The sequence below is a fragment of the Podarcis pityusensis genome (genome assembly GCF_964106645.2).
Source record: "Podarcis pityusensis genome assembly, chromosome: 9".
NCBI classification, from domain to species: domain Eukaryota; kingdom Metazoa; phylum Chordata; class Lepidosauria; order Squamata; family Lacertidae; genus Podarcis; species Podarcis pityusensis.
The window spans coordinates 19,628,468-19,654,414 of NC_138034.1; the positions used below are offsets into that span (position 1 = coordinate 19,628,468).

Genomic DNA, 25,947 nt, shown 5'->3' on the forward strand with positions numbered 1-25,947 from the left:
ACAGGGAGAGGAAGCTCCACAGCAGGTATGACAGGAAGTCCTCTCTGTCTGGAGCCACATTCCCCTGTGTGTCCATTCTAGGCAACAGGAAAATGTTGTACTTGACTGCTCTCCCACAATCAGGAATGGTGGGCTCTCCTTTACTGGAGAGGCTAGGGGCAGCCATCTGCCAGGGACACTCTAGTTGCATCCTGTATTGCAGATCCTGCTCTAAGCAAGGTGTTAAGACTTCTGAGGACCCCATGATTCTGGCAAAAAACACACACCAAAAAACAACCCAACCCAAGGACAAGGCAAATTAAACACTGTATTACAGCCACCATGATACAGGTACAGCCACATCAAAGCTGCGTCTCTGCCTTCGTACCTCCTCATAGTATTTCCGCTCCTCCTCTTCAACTTCCTTTTGTGCCTTTTCCCATTCTTCTTTCAACTTGTCCTGCTCTTTCTGATACCTTTCCTGTAGAGAGTTCCAACACAAGCTGTTAACTCGGGAATTACGGGAGGAGGGAAATTGTTTCCTCAACTGGGTCCAAAGAAGAGCTCCAAATGAATATTTATTTGGAAATGCAACTGCTCTTTGATCAGTAAAAGAAGAAGAAGCAAGACTTGCTAGAATCGAGGATTCCTTCAGAGCGAAAAAGCAATAAAAAGATATTTGAAAAACCTTAAAATTTAACGTAAAAAACCCCCCAGGAGTTGCTACCCTTCCTCTTCCATAATGCCTGGTTCAGTTTTTGACATTTCATTTGCCTGCGTTACAGGATGTGGAATGGGAGTTGGGGAAAATACACTACAATGGCATAACGAGGGATGAAGTTTATTGACTTACGCACTGAGGAAAGAGAAACACAGAAAAGGGAGGAAGCAGAAAAACTGATACAGGGAAGAACAGAGAAGGCGAAGGATATACAGGGTGAACATTGACTATTTGTTTCAGAAAGTTGCTTGTCTGTTTGCTATGCATTCGGACATCTCTTATGATATTGTAAACAAATTTTACGTGATGGTTCCTGAGATCACGTAGCAGGTTTTTGTCTATGTTTGGATAAAATGGGCTACTATTTGGAATCAAGATGGTGGACTGAACCTTTCAAAATTGCACTGATTTTAAGCACTGATTTCAAAACTGCACTGATTTTTTTGTTTCTTTGTTTCTTAGAATTCCCAAGAAACTGTGCATATGAGGGTGCTAGTATAGATGCAATAGTGGGCAATAAAGATGGCACTCAGGTATGAAAAAGCTGAAACATTCTGCTTTACTTTTCACAAAGTTTTAGTGCCTTAGTCCTTCCTCCTCCAATGACTGTAACATCAGCTATAGTTCTATGAGATCTTTTGGTGTGGGCAAAGGATAAGACTCAGTGCTGTAAGGAAAATCATCTAACTTTTGGAAATACCCACTAAAATTAAAGCTAGATAATATATTTTCACAGTCCCTCGTTCAACCTTCAATTTTATATTCATCTGAAATCATAAGGAAGCATGGCTATGACATATTTGATTAGCAGCTGATCAAATTTTGATTGCTATCTGAAACAAAATCCATTCTCAGCCATAAAACAGAAGACAAAGGAGGAGGGAGGGAGGGAGGGAGGGAGGGAGGGAGGGGGAAATAACAAAAAAATCCACTATACTTGGAAACATGGGACATACATTTTCATTTGGCTAGGTTTGCATCCGAGTTTAACTGAGGTTCATAGATATATTGACTTTGGCAGTAATCTAATCAGGATAAACTGCTGCCAGTAAAATTTTAATGAAAGATGAAGAACTATGTCAGCTTATAAGATAAACAGACAACGTATAAAGGTCTTAAGTGGAGAAGATGACAACTAGCCAAGTAGTTGATTGTTCTAGAGTGGAATTATTTTCTAAAAAATATACCCATTCTCAATGAATACCCATTTTCTGAATTAAAAAAGTAACCCTTTAAATCGTATTCACTTCCCAACATCCCTATGCCTAGCCTTTAAAATGTGTATCATTAAAATGCATATCATCAACACCACTATGTTGCACTTCTGCTGAGAGTTTTGTATGCTTTTCTCTTTCATGGAAAAATCTGGGAGCCAGTCAGGGTCTCTAGATGAATGGGGAGTCAAAGGATTATGTGAATGGCTCAAGTTTTAAGGAAAACTTCTCAACTATGGAAAGGTAGGCTTGGGAGAAATTTCAGAAGCCACGACACTCCTCGAAAACCCGGTAGGATACAAATGTAATAAACAAATAAGGATGGGAAGTACCTGAAGTACACGCTCCTGTTCATGCTGCCATCGTTCTTGTCGCTTACGCTCCTCCTCTGGGTCCCAAGACCAGCAACCAAAGCGCTGAAATAAAGTTGATGGATACCATTAAAGGCTAGGAATACATATCAGAAATAAACTGCTTTCAACGTTTATTACTTTAAAACACACACACACACACACACACACACACACACACACAACCAAATTTTTCTGAAGGTGTTTAAAATAGTCACACACAGACCGAAAAAGCCTGAAGCATTTTCTTTGCGAATAATAGGAACAGAGGTCCCCCAAAAGTTGGTTAAATTGTTTATGGCCGCATCCAGAATTCTGTGCCCACAGAAATGGAAAGAAGTGCAGTGGTACCTCAGTTGTCAAACGCAATCTGTTCTGGAAGACAATTTGACTTCTGAAACGTTTGACAATCGAGGCACAATGGGAAGTCAGCAAATTCCATTGAGAAAATGGAAAAACGTGCCTCAGAAGCCGTTCGACTTCCAAGGCGCGTTCGAAAACGGAAGCATTCACTTCCGGGTTTTCGGCGTTCGGGTTCCGAATCTTTCGGCTTCTGAGATGCTCGAAAACCAAGGTTCCACTGTACCAACGGTAGAGGAGTGGACTTTGAAATTACTGGACTATGTGGAGATGGCGAAAATACGAGGGGAGGGGAAACCTCTCAAATATATTCATACATACACATCATCTCTATCCAGTAAGGGACAAGGAAAGTTCTACCTATGGAAGTTGGATTCTGCGTGTGCAACCAGCGTGGGGACAAATATGCCCAGAATGCAATTTCCACTAGCCCCATTGTCATTGTTCAAGATGTGGACCCATAAATGTCTACGTCAGCAGAGGAGTGCTGGGACCAATCGATATAAATGCACCTTTGCATTTAATGTGCAGATTTTTAAAAATGTAAACAGCATCAGTTGGGGGGGGCAGCTGATAATAGGGTGAGAACAGGCACGGAGGGGGAAATATAATCCTTTCCTCCCTTGCTGTGTTCTTGCGGAAAATTCCTCCTCAGAAGGTGGTATTGTGAGAATCCCCCACTGGTGGCAATGCCCTGATCCCATTAATTCCCACTGATCCTATTTGCGCTTTTAAAATAACTGCTTATTAAATGGAAAGATGCACTGAGTGCCACGTGTAGTTTGGCCATCAACAATATTTTTAAAAAGTGTCTTAATTAGGGCTGGAAAAAGCATTCAACTTCTTTGTTTTCTTTCTCGGGAAAGGCTCTTGATCTGACACATTCCAAATGTTGTGCTTTCTAGGCACATAGAATGGAAGAAAAATGCTGAAAATAAATTAATTTAAGGCTTGGGCAAGCCAGCCACATAAGTAATTCACAATTAAGTCTGGGAACAAATAAAAAAACCCAGGTGATACTTTTCACAAGAGAAAAACAACCCATAACTTACATTTGATTTGTCGCTGTTATCAGTGCCAGCTGCATGGAGAAAAGAACAATTGCAATTAAAAATGCCAAAAGTAAGCTTATTTTTCAAATGAAAGGCATCATTTATTTACATGTATTTTTACACCCTGCTCTCCAACCTTGAAAGGGTTTCCAACGCTAACAATTTAAAACTGACAAGTTAAAACTGCAGCCATTAACCTCAGATTTTGGCAGGTTCTTGGGCAAGATGTCCTCATCTCCCTGAATGGGCTTTTGCTTCCTTGCAGCTCTCTTCCCCCCTTGCCCTGTCCATCTTAGGGATGCATAAGGATTTCACACTGCCTACACCAAGGGTCAGCAAACTTTTTCAGCCATGGACCGGTCGACCGTCCCTCAGACCATGTGGTGGGCCGGACTATATTTTGAAAAAAATAATGAACGAATTCCTATGCCCCACAAATAACCCAGAGATGCATTTTAAAGAAAAGCACACATTCTACTCATGTAAAAACATGCTGATTCCTGGATATATCCACGGGCTGGATTGAGAAGGCGATTGGGCCGGATCCGGCCCCCGGGCCTTAGGTTGCCTACCCCTGGCTTCCACTATTAAGCAGGTCTTCAGTTTTCACCTTCTCCAAAATTTGAAATGCAACTATAATGGGTATGGGGTTGCTCGTGCGTAAGTTGCCGTCTCTCCTGGCTATGTTGCCTTGTTAAACCTTTCTGTCTGGACAGCCCTTCAATTCGTGGCTGCCTCAGTCGCTAGCAGAATCCGTCAGTGGGCGTTTCTTAAACCTCTTCCAACATAAAAGTTGTTTGACGCCCAGTCTCCTCCTACTCTCCCTGTGTGGAAGTCTTCTGCGCAGGGAGGGCGTGGGTAGCGGAGGACCCGTGCTCTCCCTGCTGGTGTCCAGTGAAGAGTCCTGGAGCCCTCTCGCCGATTCCCCCATCTGCCCCCCTTTATCCCTGGTGTAACGTTGATTTGCTTCCCCCTCTGCTGAACTGTCTCTCTCCCTGCTTGGCCCTTCTCCAGCATCATTTGAGAGCCTTCCCTCCGCCTCAGGCTCCGATGTCAGTTCCCTGACAGCAACTCTGAGCTCAAAACACATGCCGAAGTACATTTAAAAATCAGCATTTTGGGGTCACTGACATACCAAAAAAGTGTGATTCTTTGTGCAGGTTTTCTCTCTCTTTCTAAATGTGCCTATTGATGGAGGAAATGCGAAAGAACAAAGGTGTGAATGAATTCATGAGAAACTGGCACAGGTTGGAAACTGACTGATCCATCTATCCCTATTTGCCCCAGGCCCAATGTGCTGCAGAATAAGTGTCTTTTCTCTGTGATCCTGTCACTCACTGAGCTTGGAGAGGACAGCAAGTAAGGGAGATGAATAGCAAGGCCAATGGGCTCAGGGTCAGAGGTAAGTCCCCTGCTTAGCAGTTGCCCAGTTCTGTCAATTCGTGACGCCAACCTCTTTAGGATGAATCCATGCAGAAAAAGATATCGAGAGTCTACAAATCTTTCCTTAATAATCTGCAACTTTTTAGAGAGGGAAACCCCCTGAGAAAGCAGACAGACAGACCTTCCACCAACCTCTATGCAGATGGAGAAAGGACAGCATCAGCATTAAGTCAACTTTAGGTTCTAAGCTACTGCTGGCTACCAACAGCTACTGCTTTTGACCACATCTGAGTGCCACATGCTATCTAAGTTCTATTTCCCCATGTGGGGAAAGGGAATGTGTCACTCCAGCCATAGTTACCAAGAGAGCTCTTGCCATCTTTGGTGAGACGGTTTTGATCTCGACAGCTTCGCGGTATTATGGAGCGAATTTACAAAGTAGATGGTGGCATTGCTCTGTTATACATCGAAAGCGAGCTCTTTGCCAACTACGCGACTCTCTACGAAAGCAAGGAGGATGGGCAGAGATACTAGCTGTGGACACGTTCTAGAAGACACCTATGCGGCGTAGCAAGAGGGCAGGCGGCCGCATCCGAGGCCGACACTTTACCTGACTGTGAGAAAAATTGGTAGCGCCGCCAGGAGTTCCGAACCTTAAGCGGAACGCTGGGGCTGTTGGGCGACTCTAGAGTGGATGGCAGGCCGGTGGGGGGGGGGGGGACAGAACAAAACAAAAGACACAACACTGTGAAAGGTAAGCAGAGATCAGAGAGCATCCAAGAGACTCAGGAAGATGATTAACAAATCTTGTGAAAGTGGGCTGGTTGGTTCTAGCTTCCCATGGAGATCAAGCGAGGGCTGTCCCAGGGAAGATGGAGCAAGCTTGTTTTCTCCCACCCTGGAGGCCAGAATCTGAACCAATGGCTTCAAGTTACAGGAAAGGAGATTCCAACTAAGTATCAGGAATAACCTTCAGACTGTAAGAGCTGTTTGACAGTGGAACAGGCTCCCATGAGAGGAGGTCGACTCTCCTTCCTTGGAGGTTTTTAAGCAGAGGTTGGATGGCCCTACTCGAGTGTAGGCTCAACTCCTGACACACCTGTCATGTATTTGAGATTCCTGCATTGCAGGGGGTTGGACTCGATGACCCTCGAGGTCCCTTCCAACTCGACAACTCCATGATTCCATGTTTGAAAGCAACTAGAAAATGGCAAAACTAATACTGTCCTAGTGCAACATGTATCCTTGATATGTTACTCTCATGATTGTTTTGATTGCGATTTGGCTGCTTTACTTATATTTCGTAGCCCGTCTTAGGCCCAGAATGATGGGAGAAAAGGAAGGGGCAGAATGAAGACTGAACAAATAATAAATAAACAAAAGGTTTCCATGGTGCTTCTTGTTGAGGGTCTGAAGGCACTCTACAGTCCCTGTTCGCCCAGTACGTCAGTCTACAGAAGTCTCCTCCTCCCACCTTCCTGCTGTCAGTGAAGGAATGGTCCTAGGAAAAGGTATCAGCCTTTTCCAGGGACAGTCCTCACACTACGGGTTGCCTGTTCTTCTTCTGAATAGAGGTTAAGAATACCAGAGCAAGGGCGAGCTTGGTTCAGTGCCTCCAGGCTGCTGGAAGATCACAATCCCATTATGATTCAGCTTTATTCTGCCATTGCCAACCATGGGAGAAGTCTACTCAGGGACATAAGGAACACCAACTCCTTTCTTCATGAAAGCCAGCAAGCAAGTGAACCAACCAAGAAGTCCTCAGTTAACTGTAGTTTCCCCCTCAAACTCAGAAATTATCATAACGAGTTTTAGAACAAGCCAACTTCAAAACTTGTCTTGTGATCCTGGCTTGTTCTGAAGCCGTAAACCATGGTTTCCCCAGTTTCGATGAAAAATAAAACTGTGGTTAACGGAAGACTTCCTGATTCGTTTGCTCCTGACATGGAGAGGAGAATGAAGAGGTTGTACATGTGGTCAAAAGGCCTGCCATAACTTGTATTTTTTTTAAAAAAAAGCAAAAGTATGATGTTACAGACTTGTCCTCTACCCCTCTGGCAAATGTTCAAGGATGCACTGAGAATACACCCCTAATTCTTCCTCCCTCCCCACTTCCTGTTTCGTTTACCTTGTGGGGCAGAATTCTGCAAAACCACTTGGCTCCTCTCAGGGATTATCTTCAAAAGTGGAAATATGATGCCTCCATCTTGCACAGGGGCTTCCAAAGTCTCTACCTAGGCCAATTTTTGAAGACTAGAATCAGTTCTAAGACAACAAAATAGAATACAAAATATAGACCCTCCTTGTTAGCACTGCCTATCGATGGATTTCTTAGCTGCACTAATTAAACAGTCTAGGCTGTATCAGGTAAGCAGGATATTCTGCCTAAGTTGAATTATTTATTACGGAATATATGGTCTGCTTTTTCTAACCAAACAGATGCACTGAAGTGGCTGGAAGTCCTAAAGACAGACCCATAAAAATCACAAAACAGGTGGTCTGAATATAATTGCTTTACTTTGTTTATGAAAACAAATGAGGACATCTAAACATTTTTTTTGCTTGTTTGTTTGCACTGGCTGACATAATTCACAATGCATTTTCCCTTATCACCTCCTTCCTGTGTAGTTACAGTCCTACATCTGTCCGAACAGAAATATATTAGACTAAATCCCCGGTTCTGCAGATGCATAAATGAAGCTTGCTTTTTAATCTTCTAAATCTATTTGCAAGCTAGAACTGACTAACAGAAAATTCTTCTTTCCCTTTTTGTGCGAACGCTTTCCCATGAGGGTACACATCTCCTCGTGGGAAAGATGAGCACATTCCATCTTCACATGGTGGAAATGCAAAACGAAAACCAGCTGTGTATCTTGCATTTTGCCAGTCAGCCTAGACAAGACGCAAAATGTGTCGTTAGGAACTATTCTGTACTCTCAAAAAAAGTAATAATAGCTATGTATGGGCCCTGTTCTCTAGCGGCAGCTAGACTGGTGACTGGGAGTGGCCACCGGGACCATATAACACCAGTCGTAGGATCTACACAGTCGTAGGAGCCAGTGTGGTGTAGTAGTTAAGAGCGATAGACTCGTAATCTGGTGAACTGGGTTCGCTTCCCCGCTCCTCCACATGCAGCTGTTGGGTGACCTTGGACTAGTCACTCTTCTTTGAAGTCTCTCAGCCCCACTCACCTCACAGAGTGTTTGTTGTGGGGAAGGAAGGGAAAGGAGAATGTTAGCCGCTTTGAGACTCCTTCGGGTAGTGATAAAGCGGGATATCAAATCCAAACTCTTCTTCTTCTTACACTGGCTCCCAGTACGTTTCCAAGCACAATACAAAGTGTTGGTGCTGACCTTTAAAGCCCTAAATGGCCTCGGCCCAGTATACCTGAAGGAGCGTCTCCACCTCCATCCTTCAGCCTGGACACGAGGTCCGGCTCCGAGGGCCTTCTGGCGGTTCCCTCACTGAGAGAAGTGGAGTTACAGGGAACCAGACAGAGGGCCTTTCTCAGCAGTGGTGCCCTCCCTGTGCAACACGCTCCCCTTGGGTGTCAAGGAGATAAAGAACTACTCAACTTTTAGAGGACACCTGAAGGCAGCCCTTTATCAGGAAGTTTTTAAAGTTTGACATTTTATTAGGTTTTTATATGTGTTGGAAGCTGCCCAGAGTGGCTGCAGCAATCCAACCAGATGGTTGGGATATTATTATTATTATTATTATTATTATTATTATTATTATTGCAGTGTGTGGCAAGGGAAAGTTTCCCTCATTTGTATTGTTGAAGAGCAGTGAAACTGAAGGGGCAGCACTGCTTGGTCTGCTGTTCTCATCTTGATGAAAACCATCCTTGGGATGCTATTAGCACAGAAAAGAAGAATATGTTTTCAGACTAATAGCAGAGTGCAGAAGGAGGCATTTTTATTGGGATTATGGCATTGGACAGAAGAATCGACCCTCCCCCTGGTGTAGTTTTTAACTGATGCATTGAGCCTCATGTCTAGCATCATCCTCAACTGTAGGTTTTAGTGCATCACACTACCTTCTGGATAACTGGTGCTTCTACATCCTTCAGTTGCCCCCTTTCAAGTTTCTTCGGCTCCTCATTTGAGCCCATTTCCTTGCGATGATTACTGAGGGAAGAGTTCGTGACGGAAGAGAACTCCGCCATGGCCACAGTAGGGCTGGCACGGGAAGCAGTTGTGCTGAATTCTTTGTGGTCTGAAGCAGGATTGGGGGAACAAGGGAAAAGCAAACAAAAAATCAATCAGGACGATTAAATAAGAAAGAGAAGTGCAGCCTCGTGTCAAGAATGTTGAAAATGTTATCCAATAAAAAGGCACACAGAAAATATATTCAGAAACGTTTCTCTGAGCATATACTGTTGCTTTGTTTTAATTCTCATTTTATGTAACTATTGCATGTTGTATGTCTAAGTGTGTCTTAAGTGAGTGTGTGTGTGTGTGTGTGTGTGTGTGTGTAGACACACAGAAGAAGAAAAATCCAGTGTAGACGATGGCCACTATTTCTAGAAAGCAGAAAGAATAAACAGGCCTACAACGTTTAGCCAGTTAGAAACAGTGCTTTTTTTCCAAAAAAAATAATGTTTATGGGTATACTCTCATTTTCCTCCTCATACTGAAATACTGTCCCTCAATGAGGCCAAACTTAGATTCACAAAAGGTTTAGGGGTATAAGGACCCCTTTGTCCCCCCCAGAAAAAAAGCACTGGTTAGAAATATGAAGTTGACTAAAGTGATGCCCCAAACTATCGGACAATACACTCAAAAGATGCAGTATTATTTTCATATAAATACTTTTGCAGATGATCAGCAGCATCTAAACGGAGGCATTCCACCTGCTCTCACATAGAAAGGAATGCCTCTCTTAAGATGGTGCCCACTACAAAAACATACTTGCAAAGGATAAAAACAAAATATTGCATGCCTCTTCCTTCAAAATTTATTGATTTGTCCACACATGCATAGCTTTAATAATTAAAAAGCTAATAACTAATTTAAATTTTGTTCCCATTTCCCCCCCACTCTTAATCTCAGGGTCATGGATTCAAGCTCCACATTGGACAAAATATTCCTGTATTGCAGAGGGTTGGACTAGATGACCCTGGTGGTCCCTTCCAACTCGACTGTTCTATGGTACTTCTATGATACCTGGAGGGCATCATACTGGTTGACCTGCTGTTGAAAGTAATGTGGGTTTTAAAAATCAAGTTTTATGCATTATATACTTTCCAAGTTATTTTCCATGCTTTTATTTTGAAAAACATCGTAACCCATCAAAAGCCTTTTAAAACCCAGGCAAAAACAAACACGATGTTCACAGCTGTAAACTGCTTAATTACAAGTTAGCTTTCTTTCACAAAACCTCTAGAGGGCACTGTTTATGTATGTGTACAGACAAAAAGCCCATACAGTATAATATTCCTTAAAGCAACAAACCTGGAGACAGTCTTTCCGAATCGGTTTTCTCGTTTTGGTTGATTGATTTAGCTTCTTCCGTCAAGATGCCCTGCAGAGAACATTTATATTACTGTCGATCCACAGGCAGAACAAATACAAACTTTTGTGTTTTTCCTCATGCAACAGCATAATTGGCTCCTCCAATTCAGAGTGGATGGGATGTTAATTAAGCCACGTATTTTAGAGCAGTTACACACTGGCTTGAATTAAGACTGCTTTGCAGCAAGGGTCACTGAGCTGAACAGCAAGAACAACTTGCAAATGGGAATGAAGAAAACATCAAGCTTTTGTTTGGTTTTCCATCACAGAACAATATTCCAAACTTTTATATTGGCCATGCTTTCATGCCACACTAAACCGCAACTGAGTGCAATGCAATCGAGCCCTCGTGAGCCACAGTAAGCCTGGGCTTGCATATTGTATACCTCTTTCCTCTCTTCCACCTATGTGACTGGAAAGAGAAGTTTGGAAACTTTTGCTTCTCCATGGTTTGTCGTTTTGTATGAAATTACAAACTATGGTTACCCTTTACTCTGGTTCGTTTGAAGAAAATTTGAAACCATTCTTTTAATTTGGCCTTTACAAAACAAAACAAACCATAGTTCTGTTCATCTTGCAAGAGGCTAGCAAGGACGGCCGACTCAGGCTGCAATTTATCCCACCTACGTGGAGGCCCAGACGGCGCTGATTGGCCGGCCGAACCAGCCCCTAAGAGGAGGCCTATATAAAGCCTACCAGTTTGGCGATTCGCTGGCAGGTAAGCAGCCAAACCCTTGCCCCTTCACTGGATCATTGCAGGGCCTGTACACCAGCCAACCATTTAAGGTAAGCAGACTTCCCTGTGAATGGCTCCCACGTAGCACAGGATTCCATCTAAACGACCTTAATTACACTAATTTTATTTCCTTGTTAAAAAAAATAAATTATCCCACCCCTCAACCAAGTTCCCAAGAGCATCTTACAAAAGCCAAGAATGCAATACAGTTAAAATGTAAGTGCCGTATAAATTATTATTTTTGAAATTTCAAATATGATCTAACCCATGTGAAAAGAGGCTCTTTCCCCCCAAATCGACATCCATATAAAAGACCCAAGTCATTGGCCCATTCCGCGTAATTAACATTGGGTCTCCTATTCTCCCCATGGGCCCCCCAAATCTGCTCTGTAAGGGTTGCCCAGTTCCCAGAGCTGAATTTGAGGGTTCCTTGCACTGTGCTCATGGAAGTCTGTTGCATCAGCAGAACTGTGGTGTTGGATATGGCCCAGCTGGTGGGATCTGCTGACAAATAAGCTGCCACGTGGCTGGGGAAGCATTTAAAATAATAATAATAATAATAATTTATTATTTATACCCCGCCCATCTGGCTGGGTTTCCTCAGCCACTCTGGGCGGCTTCCAACAGAACACTAAAATACAATAACCTATTAAACATTAAAAGCCTCCCTAAACAGGGCTGCCTTCAGATGTCTTCTAAAGGTTTGGTAGTTATTTTTCTCTTTGAAATCTGGTGGGAGGGCATTCCACAGGGTGGGTGCCACTACCGAGAAGGCCCTCTGCCTGGTTCCCTGTAACTTGGCTTCTCGTAGCGAGGGAACCACCAGAAGGCCCTCGGCGCTGGACCTCAGTGTCCGGGCAGAACGATGGAGGTGGAGACGCTCCTTCAGGTATACTGGGCCAAGGCCATTTAGGACTTTAAAGGAAAGCACCAACACTTTGAATTGTGCTCGGAAACGTACTGGGAGCCAATGTAGGTCTTTCAAGATAGGTGTTATGTGGTCTTGGCAGCCGCTCCCAGTCACCAGTCTAGCTGCCACATTCTGGATTAGTTGTAGTTTCCGGGTCACCTTCAAAGGTAGCCCCACGTAGAGTGCATTGCAGTAGTCCAAGCGAGAGATAACTAGAGCATGCACCACTCTGGTGAGGCAGTCTGCGGGGAGATAGGGTCTCAGCCTGCGTACCAGATGGAGCTGATAAACAGCTGCCCTGGACACTGAATTGACCTATGCCTCCATGGACAGCTGTGAGTCCAGACTGACTCCCAGGCTGCGCACCGGGTCCTTCAGGGGCACAGTTACCCCATTCAGGACCAGGGAGTCCTCCACACTCGCCCGCCTCCTGTCCCCCAAAAACAGTAGTGGCATGCAGTGTTGTTGTTTTTTGCAGGGAAACAGGGACAGAGGAGCCAACTTGCTGGAGCAATGGGGGGGGAGTGATGTCATGACCTCCTGACGCGTGTGCGAGGATCTCGCCTCCCTCCTTAAGCTTGGCAGAAGCTTCCCTTTGGGAAGGAGGTGCCAGGCATTAATGCTTTAATACTCTAATTTACTAGGGACGCAGGTGGCGCTGTGGGTTAAACCACAGAGCCTAGGACTTGCCGATCATAAGGTCAGTGGTTCAAATCCCCGCGACGGGGTGAGCTCCCATTGCTCGGTCCCAGCTCCTGCCAACCTAGCAGTTCGAAAGCACGTTAAAGTGCAAGTAGATAAATAGGTACCGCTCCATCGGGAAGGTAAACAGCGTTTCTGTGCGTTGCTCTGGTTCGCCAGAAGCGGCTTAGTCATGCTGGCCACATGACCCGGAAGCTGTACGCCGGCTCCCTCGGCCAATAAAGCGAGATGAGCGCCGCAACCCCAGAGTCGGTCACGACTGGACCTAATGGTCAGGGGTCCCTTTACCTTTACTCTAATTTACTGGGAACATTCATGGGACTAGCCTAGTTCCTAGTTCACTGGTGGCACACTATTGGTTTGAAGGACATCTGAAATGCACTGTGAAAGAGAGACTGAAAGTTGGTCCACCCCCATTGCAAAGCATGGCCAATCTGATGGCATGGTCCTTACCGCCTGCGCTCTGTCTTTGCTGTGCTCGATGAGCCGTTTTAGAACAAGCTCGGTGCTAGGGCTGTTTTGTTCCCCCTCCACACTGTTGGACTTTGGCAACCGGCTTGGCGAAGGGGCAAATATTAACGTTGTGCATTCTCTCTCTCGTTCCTCTTCCACTCCGTTGACAGCTTCTCCGTTCATGCTGACTTTTCCATCCACCTGCAAGGTACAGTTTCAAAAACCACGTGGGTAACGTAAAACTGAGAGGCCCCAAGGCAAGGTGTATTATTTCTCAGAGGAAAAAAAAGCAAATTATTTTTGTGGCATCAGTGTTTCTGGCGCAGGGAAGCAGACTTTTAGGGTGCCGTTCCCGCCAGCATTACAGCAACAGCACGCAAGCCATTTGAGTTAGTGCAACTCCACGTGCGATTATTCTTTCCCAGACACTTCTGATTCTCTCTTTCCTCCCCTGCTCTCTCCTCTGTTGTCTTCCCCTCTTGTAAAATTTACATTTTAAGGCAGGGGTCAGCAAACTTTTTCAGCAGGGGCCCGGTCTACTGTCACTCAGACCTTTTGGGGGGCCGGACTATATTTTGGAAAGGAAAAAAAAAAACGAATTCCTATGCCCCACAAATAACCCAGAGATGCATTTTAAATAAAAGCACACATTCTACTCATGTAAAAACACCAGGCAAGCCCCACAGATAACCCAGAGATGCATTTTAAATAAAAGGACACATTCGTGTAAAAACACACTGGTTTCCGGACCGTCCACGGGCCGGATTTAGGTGGCGATTGGGCCGGATCCAGCCCCCTGGCCTTAGTTTGCCTACCCATGTTTTAAGCATTCTGGGAAGGGGTCTACTGTTTTGACTTGTAAGGGCAAACAGGAGGAGTGAAATAAATATAAATACTTAAAGGCTTGAATCTGATTAAAAAAATATTTGAGTTTGCATCTAACTAACTTCCACTCAGAGTTAGAAATTAAGGGACCCAGATTAGCCATGTCCCTTAATTTCAACAGGTCTGCTCTGAGTATAACAGACACTGAAGAATCAGAAGTTCTTTAATCTCTGAAGTTTTATCTTTTCTATTTCCTCTTGAAAGCTCTTTTCTATCTCCCCCCCCCTTATTTATCTATCTCTTTTTTGTCATGTTTTATCTTGCTTAGATTAATGTTGGACAAAAAATACATTTGAGATTAAGTTTTGCATTTCTCTTCATGAACTCTAATAAAATTTATTTTAAACATGAAAATCCTCATCAAGTAAACCCGCACACATGTGCATATTAACAACCGCTCTGAAGGAAAGCATGTTTCACCGACGCAACTGGGGCACGACTCACAATTTACCAAAATATTTCCAGTCAATTTATCTGCTTTAATCAAAAGCAGCAAACATAAGGATGAAGACCCTTGTCATATTTGAAACGGGATTCTTGAAAGCTTCCCCTTTCTTCTCTCCTGAGCTACCTTTGACTCACCTAACGCAACCTACCTTAAAGGTTCTCAACACCTGCTGTGTGCTTTTGGGTTGCGAGTAAGGCTTGGCAGTCAGCATAGGCACAGCCTTCGAGACAAATGGTTTGTTTGGAGAGGTGCGGCCTGTCGAGATGGTGGCTTCTGACCCGCCGGCGGGAGCGATGGTTGCCTCTACCTTGGCAGTGTACTTGGGGGCGGGGAGCGATTGTTGCCGTAAGTATCTCAGGGGGTTGGGGTCCTTGGGTGGGGACGACGAATTTGGCTCCGCTGAATGGCTTCTCTCCAGAATTTTTGGCATCTCCAAGCGCTCGAGGACAGCTTCGCTAATGGTGAACCTCTCGATGTACTGCTGGAGAATATTATCCGCTTCCTCGCGTGACCTGGCATTCTTGTACGCTTCGTGCAGTGCTCTCTCGCGCCTCTCTCTGTTTCGGGTAAAACAGAAGCAAGGTTGCAAAGGGGGACCTATCATTATTGTCATTAATTACCGTATTTTTCGCCCTTTAAGACGCACCAGACCATAAGACGCACCCAGTTTTTGGAGGAGGAAAACAAGAAAAAAATATTCTGAATCTTAGAAGCCAGAACAACAAGAGGGATCGCTGCGCAGCGAAAGCAGCGATCCCTCTTGCTGTTCTGGCTTCTGGGATAGTTGCGCAGCCTGCATTCACGCCATAAGACGCACACACATTTCCCCTTACTTTTTAGGAGGGGAAAAGTGAGTCTTATAGAGCAAAAAATACGGTAAATTTGTATACCGCCTGACACCCGCAGGTCTTGGTGCGCCTATGACATAAAATCACATTATAAAAAAACACAATATACAGAGTAAGTTGAATAAGTTAGCATGTGTGCAAAAAAAGAGGATGCCCCGCTTGTTTCTGCTTTGCAAAAGATTCTGGGCAAAGTAGCATCCAGCCTCAGTTCGCTTAAACTAACTTCATTGCTGGTGCCATTTTATACCATAAGCAGAATCAAGTCAGTCGAGCCTGTACCACTTCCCACTGCAGTAAGAAATTTCCTAGCTTGAATGCAACCCTTTGCCATATAAAATACTCCCTGCATAGAGAAAACAATCATGGCGGGGAGAATATCAGGTGGAACATTTTACCCTGACATGCTTGTTTTCTATGTGAAAAACACATTCCCCGCCATGGATGGGCGATTCAGACATGCAACCCCTTCCTCCCCAAGTGCACTTATGCTTGTAGCCTGAAGCTGCACCGACCAGGAAAAGCTTTACTGTGTGAATCTGTTGATTATGCAGAAGATAATGAACAGATGATCATGAACCATATATTTTACCACACACAGCTCCATTGGATGTGTGGCAAAACCCTCCTCATCCGTTGGCAGAATAATACAGCTGGGAGGTTGTTTGTTCCTTGGAGATCATGGCATCCTCATTGGATACAGGGCAGCAACTCTAGAGTAGGAATCACTAAGGACAAGGTAGATCCCTGGGGCAACCAGGTGCATGTTAAAGAAGTGTTTGCTCCACCCAGAAGATGGGAGGGACTACTTCTTACCCAAAAAGGTCCCCACTGTGGAAGGGACCAAATTCCACCCCCTCCTCTGTGGGAAATTGCAGTAAAACGTAATTATGCATGAGTGCTAGTTTGTGCATGAAGGGATCAGACAATAGAGTTGGATTGCTAGACTCAGCTATGTCACACCCCCTCTTCTCCAAAAATGGAGGAAGTGAATCTTTCTCTTCCTGTTCCCTCTCTCCCCATGCCATGTAATCTACAAGCAAGGCTGTGTCTAAGATTAGAGCACGTGTTCAGAACTATATTATGTATTTTCTACCCAAGGGTATTCTGCCTGTGTTCTCCTTGCTGCTGCTTTGATAAATGCAACACTCTGTCCTTTGGAACGTTTTGTAAGTAAAGCATTTTAAACTTACTTAACGCTGTGGTCTGCTCATTGCAGGAGGGGTAGAAAGAGTGGAGCACTTTGCAAGTGGACTAAACGTGGCAGGCAAAGGGTTAAGCAGCCTATATTCCTAACGCTTCACTGTACTGCTTGACTTTTTGAGCTTAAACTCTTCTACAAGGCTCTCTCCTGCTGTAGAGTATGTTTAGCTCCACATTTTGAATCTAGGCATCCAGCTTATTCTTTTATTATTCACCCTACGCACAGAGGTCACAGTAATTCTATACCCTGCACAACCTCCACCTTACTTCACTGAGCTCCACAGCTTTAAGTAATTTTCTCCTAGCCAGCTCACTTCTGGCATCAGAACTAGAAAACTACTTTAAAATATTGGAGCTTAGTGAGGTGAGATGGAGGCTAGATTTTGCTCCCTGTTCTTCTTTGCAAAAGAACAGACCCCCATGCTTCGAACATGGCCAGCGCTTATTCAACACCCACAGAGTTGGCCTACACGTCTAGTTGCACTCCAAGAGTCCTCAGACTGTGCTTTCATTAAATGAACCTACTTCTCTTCCACAATTTCTCTGTAGGTCTTTATGCTTTTCCTCCGCTCACTGGCCTCCTCAGTGCCAGTCAGTAGTCTCTCCATCTTCTTTCTCTCGGCTTCTTTTTTAAATAAGTCCTGAGAAGCACTTCTCCGGCGACTTTTCCACCTGGCTAAGTCCTGCAGGAGGAAGATGGGCAGGGGACAGAACTGTCATGATTAGGCATGATGTTGAAAATCAACTCTGTGAGGTATAATAATAAAAAATAGTAATAATAATTATTTATTTATATGCCACCCATCCGACTGGGTTGCCCTAGCCACTCTGGGCGGCTTCCAACAAACCAAAACAAACATCAAACATTAAAAACTTCCCTATACAAGGCTGCCTTCAGATAGGCAGGTTCGGTTACTTGTCTTCCGCCAGTAGGCCGAGACTCACAAATGGGTAGCACCCCAACCTAAGGTCTCTTATAGCACAGTCATTTCCTCAGTGTTTCCCAAGCTTGCGACTCCGACTACAATTTTCGGACTACAGTTCTCATCATCCTTGAAGCCTGGTCCTGCTAGCTAGGGAGGATGGGGGTTGTAGTCCAAAAACAGCTGCAGACCCAAGTTAGGAAAATCCTAGTTTAGACTAAATATACTTGCGTGGCGAGTTCCGCCCCCCCCAGTGGAAATAATGACACATGACACAATTATTAAGGTTAATGGGCTAAAATAAGGCCACCACTTTATTGGTTACAGTGATGAGTGGTATTGGCTTAGGCATTGGTCCTAACTGACTATATCCGACTTCAGCGCGTCTGCTTGAAGTCCAGGAAGGGTTAACCACCAGTAGGGGGAGTCCTGCTGATGCACATCAACTAGGAACTCCCCCGGGGTCACCGACTGGGGGCGTGTCTTAGGCCCTCACCTCCATAGGCTTTGGACAGGGCCACACTCCCCGGAATCCTTTGTCGGACTATCCTTCAATATGTGGGGCAGGTGACGGTGCTACCTGTTACCATAAAGCACCAATGCTGCAGCAAGCAAAGGCTCCAGCAGCTCAGCCAGCTGCTTGTGGCTGGAAAGCCAGACAGGATGTTTGTGACTGTTGCCATGGGAACAAGGGGGCAGTCCATTCTGTACTGAGCACCGGATGTTAGCTCAGTGTGTGTATGTGTCATATGACCCGTACTGGATGTACTTGGGAGGAGTTTCCTTCTTGCTGTTGTTGAGTGCAGACATGATTCTCTGTACTGATGTAAGAGGCAGAAATAAATGATGTAAATAGTTTTCTGTCTGCTTCTTTCCCCTCCCTGGGGACACCAAAGGGGAGAGAGGAAGAACGGTGTGTTCCTCTCATACATCTGAGAAGAATCGCCGGACCTCGCCTGCTTATCAGCAGAGGTTGGGATACGCGGGGAGGTCGACAGGAATATCTGCCGGTGCCTGCTTGTGGCACATTCCTCTGACCCAGGCAGAATTCCAACAGTGGCAGCCTTCGGATGGTTGCGATTCATCGGACATCTGCATGAGAGGCTGGTGGATTGTCTTCCTCTGCTCCAAGGGAGAAGGAAGGCGTCTGAGAGCAGCCGGGGGCTCCACAGACAGCTGATGAAAAGAAGAGGTGTTTTCCAGAGCAACAAAGTTCAAGGTATGCTGCATTTCGGGCTAAAAGTGTGAACGCAGGAAGATTAATTCCCTGGTTCACGGAGCTGCGTTTCAAAGAAAACAAAAGCTCCGGAGGAAGAGGCCTGCAGCTTGAAGGCTGACGCCTGCATTCCACAAATTTTTGTGGTAGATAAGATGCATTGTTGCTAGGTAACGGTCCTGGAAAGTTACTGGCAAAGGGGCTGGACTCTGAGTGTGAGCCTGGGAAAGCGAAACAAAATCAGAGAATGTTTCGGCTACAAGGTTTACGAGCTCTTGGAAGGGACTTTTCAATAGCAGCCTGCGTTTAGCTGCCAGGTGCAAAGAGCGTAACAATTTGCAGTTTGCTGCGTGAGAAAGGAAAAAACAGCTGTTGGATTTTGCAGCTTGTTTGGAAGTGAGCTGGAGGCTTGGCTTCAAGATGGATGCCAAGAAAGGAGCTTTGCCTTGCCCACCTTCCTTAACCAATGACAATTATTCATCTTGGTCTGTAAAGATGAAGGCCCTGCTGCAGAATCAGAGGCTTTTTGATGTAATTGAAAACCCCATCCCTGCAGCACCAACCAGAGGTTGGGAGTCACAGAATGTGAGGGCCAGGACTGCTATAATTCTGTGTGTCTCAGATGATCAGTTGGTGCATGTTCAGCATTTAGAAAATGCGAAAGAGGTATGGGACACGCTGCGTACAACGCATCAGAGAGATGCTGGTTCTTCAGCGTTGCTGTATTTTGAGAAATTGACCAATCTGAGACTTGCGCCTGATGGAGATGTTCAAGCGCACCTGACAGAAATGAAGTTTCTGCGTCAACAGATGGTGGAACGCAATTTTCGTCTTCAGGAGGAAGTGTTTTGCTTCATGATGATAAACAGCCTTAGCCGCACCTACAAGGTTGTTGCCAGTCAGCTTGGTTCCCTACCGGCCGCACAGCTGACCGCGGAGAGAGTTTGTGCTGTGGTCCTGAATGAACATGACAGACTTGCTGCACTGGAAGAAAAAGACAGGGGGAGGGAAGAACAGAGTTCTAATTCCCCCACTGCTGATGCTACTGGAGAGCATGGTGTAGCATTGAGTGCTGTCCGATGCTACAATTGTGGACAGACTGGGCATCTACAGCGAAACTGTAAGAAGCCGCGCCAGTCAAGAGGAGCAAAGAGCAGCTCTACGAAGCCTCAGGCGTCAGGCAAAAGCCGTACCAAGTGCCAGGTGAAACCTGCAAAGGCTATGATGGCGAAAGGAACCACGCCAGATGTTGGGAACTCGTTCATAATTGACACGGGCGCAACGGTTCACATGTGCCCGCACAGAGGATTGTTTTCGACGTTGAAGAAGCAAAGCTTCACTGTGAAACAGGCCAACGGTCAAGAGTTGGAAGCAACTGGAATTGGGACTGTGTATCTTGAGAGTCTGAACTTGACTATAAATGATGTTTACCTGGTTCCAGAACTGAGATTTAATCTGCTGAGCGTGTCGCAGATTGCAAAGAAAGGACTGAAACTGTCCTATGATGCTAAAAGCTGCAAGATCTACAAAGATGGAGAACTGTTTCTTACTGCCAAAGAGAAAGATGGACTGTATTTGTTGACTTTTGATCAAAGTGATTACATGAAATGTAATTCTTCTGATTCTAACGAAATCTCTCTCGCAGGGGTGACCAGTGTGAGCACCAAGACGAAGAAGGTCGACAGAGCATTTCAGCGGGTGTATGCTGATGTGATTGGTCCTCTAGAACCATCTAGAGGCGGTGAACGATTTTACCTTGTGTGTGTGGATTGTTTCACTAATTATTCTTGGGTTTATATGATGGAGAAACCGCAAGAAACTTTAGAAAAGTTTCAGGAGTTTTGTGACAAGGTTAAAAATATGCATGATGCTAACATTGATTGTCTTTTCACAGATGAGAAGCAAATTTTTCTGTTACAGAAGTTTCAGAAGTTCCTGGATGGAAAAGGGATAGACCATAAAGTGGCAGTTTCGCAAGAAGCGTGGAACAGGGGGGTCTGTGTTAGAGTGAACAAAGAATTGCAAAAGGGGATGAATGCGCAATTGCTGAGTTCACATTTGCCACATGAATTTTGGGCCGAATCGCTAGCGTCCTATCTTCATGTGTGGTTGAGAAAGGTCTCAACAGAGTTGGGATGTTCTCCTTTTGAGAAGCTGTTCAATAGAAAACCTTCTGTTGCCTACTTTAAGGTTTTCGGGTCTCATGTGAGAACAGAAGCTCCAGGTGGTGTAAAGAATGCCAGAGGCATTTTTGTGGGTTATGAAAAAGGTCTCTACAGAGTAATTTTGTCTGAATCTGGTCAGGTGATTCTCACAAAGTTCCTAGAGAGTGCTCCAGAGCAAGAGCGGATAGTACAGACATTTCCCACAGGAAACGATTATGATGATGATGATGATGAGTTTGATCTTATTGAATTCAGTAGTACTGATGATGACAGCGATAGCTCAGACAGCTCAGTTGTCACAGTCATTGAAAGGAAATCTCACACAATGGATAGACCTTCACAGGTGAAGGAAGAACCACTGATTGCTACTGGTTCTCGACAGAGTCCAAAGGTTGAACCAGTGAGCACAGAGGATCAGAACCTCTTACGTAGGTCTGAGAGAGCAACGAAGGGTGTACCACCCAAGAGGTATTCAAAGGAGTTTGCTAACCTTGCATATGTTGCTATTGTAAACGACCAAGGACAGATTGAAGCTGTGTCTGAGTCAGAGACAAAGGCACAACAGAGAGTTGTTAACCGAGGTAATGCGAAGTCACACAACCAGAGAGGTACATTGGTTAAACCAGTGGCGGGTAGTTCCAAGGGTGGAACTGAAACAACAGGGGAATGTTATAAATATAACAACTGTTTGTTTTCTTCTCTGGATGACGCTTTGCTCGCAGCACACATTGATACTTTAGGGGGAGTATGTTACCATAAAGCACCAATGCTGCAGCAAGCAAAGGCTCCAGCAGCTCAGCCAGCTGCTTGTGGCTGGAAAGCCAGACAGGATGTTTGTGACTGTTGCCATGGGAACAAGGGGGCAGTCCATTCTGTACTGAGCACCGGATGTTAGCTCAGTGTGTGTATGTGTCATATGACCCGTACTGGATGTACTTGGGAGGAGTTTCCTTCTTGCTGTTGTTGAGTGCAGACATGATTCTCTGTACTGATGTAAGAGGCAGAAATAAATGATGTAAATAGTTTTCTGTCTGCTTCTTTCCCCTCCCTGGGGACACCAAAGGGGAGAGAGGAAGAACGGTGTGTTCCTCTCATACATCTGAGAAGAATCGCCGGACCTCGCCTGCTTATCAGCAGAGGTTGGGATACACGGGGAGGTCGACAGGAATATCTGCCGGTGCCTGCTTGTGGCACATTCCTCTGACCCAGGCAGAATTCCAACACTACCTCCCCTCTTCCATCTACAGAGCAATACCAATGCCTAACCGCCAATACCAAGAAAGTTGTGACGATTTGCTACGAGGCAGGCGAAAACCAAGTGGCTGGTGCCAATTTGCCAAGTGGAAAAATTCCTACCAGGCCCCTCCACAGCGACCAGCCAAGGTCCACAGCAAGGTCAAGGAACGAAAACCTTATAGGGCGGAAGGGTAGGAAAAACAGGAAGAGCTGGCAGGCGGCAAAGAGGGAGATCGCTGGCTTAAATAGGGCAGGCCACACCCCCAGAGCCAGCTGATTGGCTGGCCAGGAGGTGACACGATCGGGAATCCCCCCCAATCGCGCGTTGGCTGGGTTCCAGCCGCCGTGCGTGTGGTGGGGCTGTGAAGCCCGCAACTCCACCTCCTCCGAAGGGCAGAAGTGGCTATGTGTGGAAGCCGGAGAGTGAGTGACCTGAGGCAAAAGAAAGGATGAGCTTCCTGTAGCTGCATTTGTATTACACAGTGAAGTATTCAAAGTGGTTCACATAATCTTTACAACAAACCTGTAAGGTAAGTCAATAGCATCATCTCCTCTAAACTGCAACTGAAATTGTGGTTTATGGAAGGCCACCAAGTGAATTTGTGGTGAAGATGAGATCTGAAGCAAAGCTGCCGTGAAATAAGCGCTCCCAATTTCTCACGGGTTTCCTTCCCCCTGCAAAAAGAGTCTTTTATTGTCATACTCACATCTTGCCACCGGTCCTCTTCCTCTTTGAGCTGGTGATGGATCGTCTGCAGCTTCTCGTGGCGAGCTTGGCTATGAGGTTGCATCACGGCAGCCTCGTCTGCGCACCTCATGTCAAACATGCTCACGCTCCTGAAAAGAAAAGCAAGGGAAGGATGAAGATGGAGGCTATTTGTCGTGGATAGACTTGGTGCGTTTCTGCCACAGGAGGGCGCTGGAGCAAACTTAAATGCATCGCGTTCTACAGAAAGCTCTGAAGTGGCAAAGCTGGAGATATTTTTGCATGTGCATCCACTTCATCAGAAGCCATGTGCTTTTTTACTTTAGTATAAACAAGGCTATACTAACGTGCATGCAAATTGCCTGATTGCGGTGCGTTCCAGTAACACCGCTGCAAAAGGAAGAGCCGGAGGTCTACAGAAGGCTGCTCTTTTGCTTGGCATCTAATGTGAATTGAGCACAGCCCTGTACTTGCGTAATTTCTCAACTGTCCCCTGTTTCGTAAGGAAATACAACAATAATCATTCTTCGGGCATTAATAGCACCGACTGGAAAGGTTTTCGAGTGAATCAGCACCAGTGGTTTTTTAAAACTGCATTCAGGCAAACACTAGGGAGCTCAGAAGGGTTCCCCAGTGAGAATTTCGGTAACGATGGAAAAATTCCCCTCGCCCACCTCTGCTGATCTTGTTTTGCAATGCACAGAGGGGAAGGCTGAATGTGGTTTAGGCTGCACTCTTAGTTCATGGGGTGTTATACAGTGGCTGTGTTTAGATGTCACGATGCGAGTGAGTCCAGGCAAGCCTGCTCTCCGTTCCCGTCTTCTCCCCTGATGCAGCCGCAAGCAGTTCAGAAGCTTCCACTTCTGTTTTTGCTTAACCACAGCATGTCGTCCAAACTGCGGTTAACACTAACCATGGTTTCTTTGCGGGGGGAAGCCAACTTGAAACCATGGCAGTGTAAACAGAGCATTAACATTAGCCACAGTTTGCACTACATGGCGTGTTGTGGTTTAACGAAACCTTCTGTACTTTTCCTGGCAGTTGGATCTAAAGAACAGATGAGAAAGGAACGAGCGGTGAGCCCAAGGCTTACCTCGCCTTGTACACAAACATAAAAGTTAGTAGCGTGATCACTGAACACAACTGCTGGGGACTTGATAGGCCATATTTGTGCTCCACATGAACTGAGTGTGTGCCTTCAGATAGGTCCCAGAATCCACTGCAACACACAAGGGCTGCCCAGAAGACATGGAAAAGTGTTCCCCTCACACTAGAAAGTTTGAAAACCGCTTATCTAAACTTCAGTTATGAAAGGACCATGAGTTACTCGGAGCAAAGATTTCTGGTTTCCTGAAACAACGGAAGTGATACCTTAGAGACAGTTGAGATGTACATACTGCAGGTTAAATGCCAACAGGCCAGTTAAGCGGTGAGAGCCATCCCTATTGAGCGCACATGCAGAGTGAATGGTCACAGAATTCCATTGTTATTCTGGTTTTTAAAAAAAACAACCCACCAAAGTACCACCTATTAACACACCATTACACAAGGAGCAGCAATCACGCCCCATCACAGTCTCCTTTGCAAAATGAAGTTAGAGGCTGGTTGTTAAAAAACGTTGGGTGAGATAAAATGCCACAAGCGCAGCGCATGAGACAAGGACAGTATACAGAGCTGGTTAATTTTCAGCTATTTACAGAATATGCACCATATTTCTGGTTGCCTTTGGATGGAAGTGCAGTTGATTGCATAAATTAAAATAAGCAAATCAGCCTCCTTTGTGTTTCTGTATGAACACGCCCATACATGAAGAGATTAGGAATCTCCAACAATGAATTCTTAACTACCATGCCACAATGGTGTAACATCAACAAAGGAGTCAAGTGTAGACGTCTTCTGCCATCTACAAGTTTCTGTTAGAATCCTTCATACAGCAGGCCTGTATAGCCCATTTTCTATAAGGGGTGATATGATAGCCATGTTCAAATATATAAAAGGATGTCACATAGAGGAGGGAGAAAGGTTGTTTTCTGCTGCTCCAGAGAAGCGGACACGGAGCAATGGATCCAAACTACAAGAAAGAAGATTCCACCTAAACTTTAGGAAGAACTTCCTGACAGTAAGAGCTGTTCGACAGTGGAATTTGCTGCCAAGGAGTGTGGTGGAGTCTCCTTCTTTGGAGGTCTTTAAGCAGAGGCTTGACAACCATATGTCAGGAGTGCTCTGATGGTGTTTCCTGCTTGGCAGGGGGTTGGACTCGATGGCCCTTGTGGTCTCTTCCAACTCTATGATTCTATGATTCTATGATTCTATTTGAAAGTATGTGAATTGTATGGAACTATCTAATGATACCTCAGAAGGCTACAGAGCCACATTTCTCCTCCTAGAATTGGCTTTTAATGCACATTTGCAACAAAAGTCTAAGGTTCAGGGCGGGTTGCTTTTTTGTTTTGTTTTGTGATTAAAAACGGATTCCCCAGTACATTAAAATAATCATCTCTTGTGGGAATACAGTCAAGATCTTTATTCTTGCTTTCCATTTCTTTGCTCCTAAGTACTTGCCCTTTAAAATGATATAATATTACAGGAAAACAATGAAACACCTATTTTTTATTTTTTTTAAAGGGGTTTGATATTATCCCTGAGACTTCATAAATTATACGCAAGCAGTCATGTTATTAAAGCGTAGCAGGATTTTATTTTAACGAACTAAGGTCTACATTAGTTTCCTTCTGGGATAAATCTTTTAAGTGACGGGATGGAAAACCAATGAACTTTATTATATGGCATGGTAAGTTATGTTTAGAGGGGCCAGAAAGTTGGATGCCAAAGGGTAACTGAAAGTCAGAGTCAGGCCAGAGTTATGGACATCCATAGAAAAACCCATACTTGGAGTTAGTTGTCCCTAGACTAGGCATTCTAAGGTCATAGTCGGTGACGTGAA

At 45.0% G+C, this 25,947-nt stretch overlaps 1 protein-coding gene across 11 annotated transcripts in view; it reads right to left on the reverse strand.

Moving 5' to 3' along the window:
• LIMCH1 (LIM and calponin homology domains 1) overlaps window positions 1-25,947 on the reverse strand; it is a 220,987-nt gene that overhangs the window by 19,329 nt on the left and 175,711 nt on the right. For 10 of the 11 annotated variants that reach the window (XM_081019765.1, XM_081019764.1, XM_081019760.1 and 7 more), the window contains 10 exons: window positions 23,005-23,134; window positions 17,283-17,440; window positions 14,858-15,266; window positions 13,377-13,577; window positions 10,516-10,585; window positions 9,099-9,277; window positions 7,188-7,293; window positions 3,677-3,705; window positions 2,247-2,330; window positions 368-460 (listed from right to left, as the gene is read on the reverse strand). In XM_081019765.1, the coding sequence (XP_080875891.1) occupies window positions 368-460; window positions 2,247-2,330; window positions 3,677-3,705; window positions 7,188-7,293; window positions 9,099-9,277; window positions 10,516-10,585; window positions 13,377-13,577; window positions 14,858-15,266; window positions 17,283-17,440; window positions 23,005-23,134 (1,459 nt within the window). The remainder of the gene's footprint in view (window positions 1-367; window positions 461-2,246; window positions 2,331-3,676; window positions 3,706-7,187; window positions 7,294-9,098; window positions 9,278-10,515; window positions 10,586-13,376; window positions 13,578-14,857; window positions 15,267-17,282; window positions 17,441-23,004; window positions 23,135-25,947) is intronic. The other variant, XM_081019766.1, reaches the window with a different exon arrangement.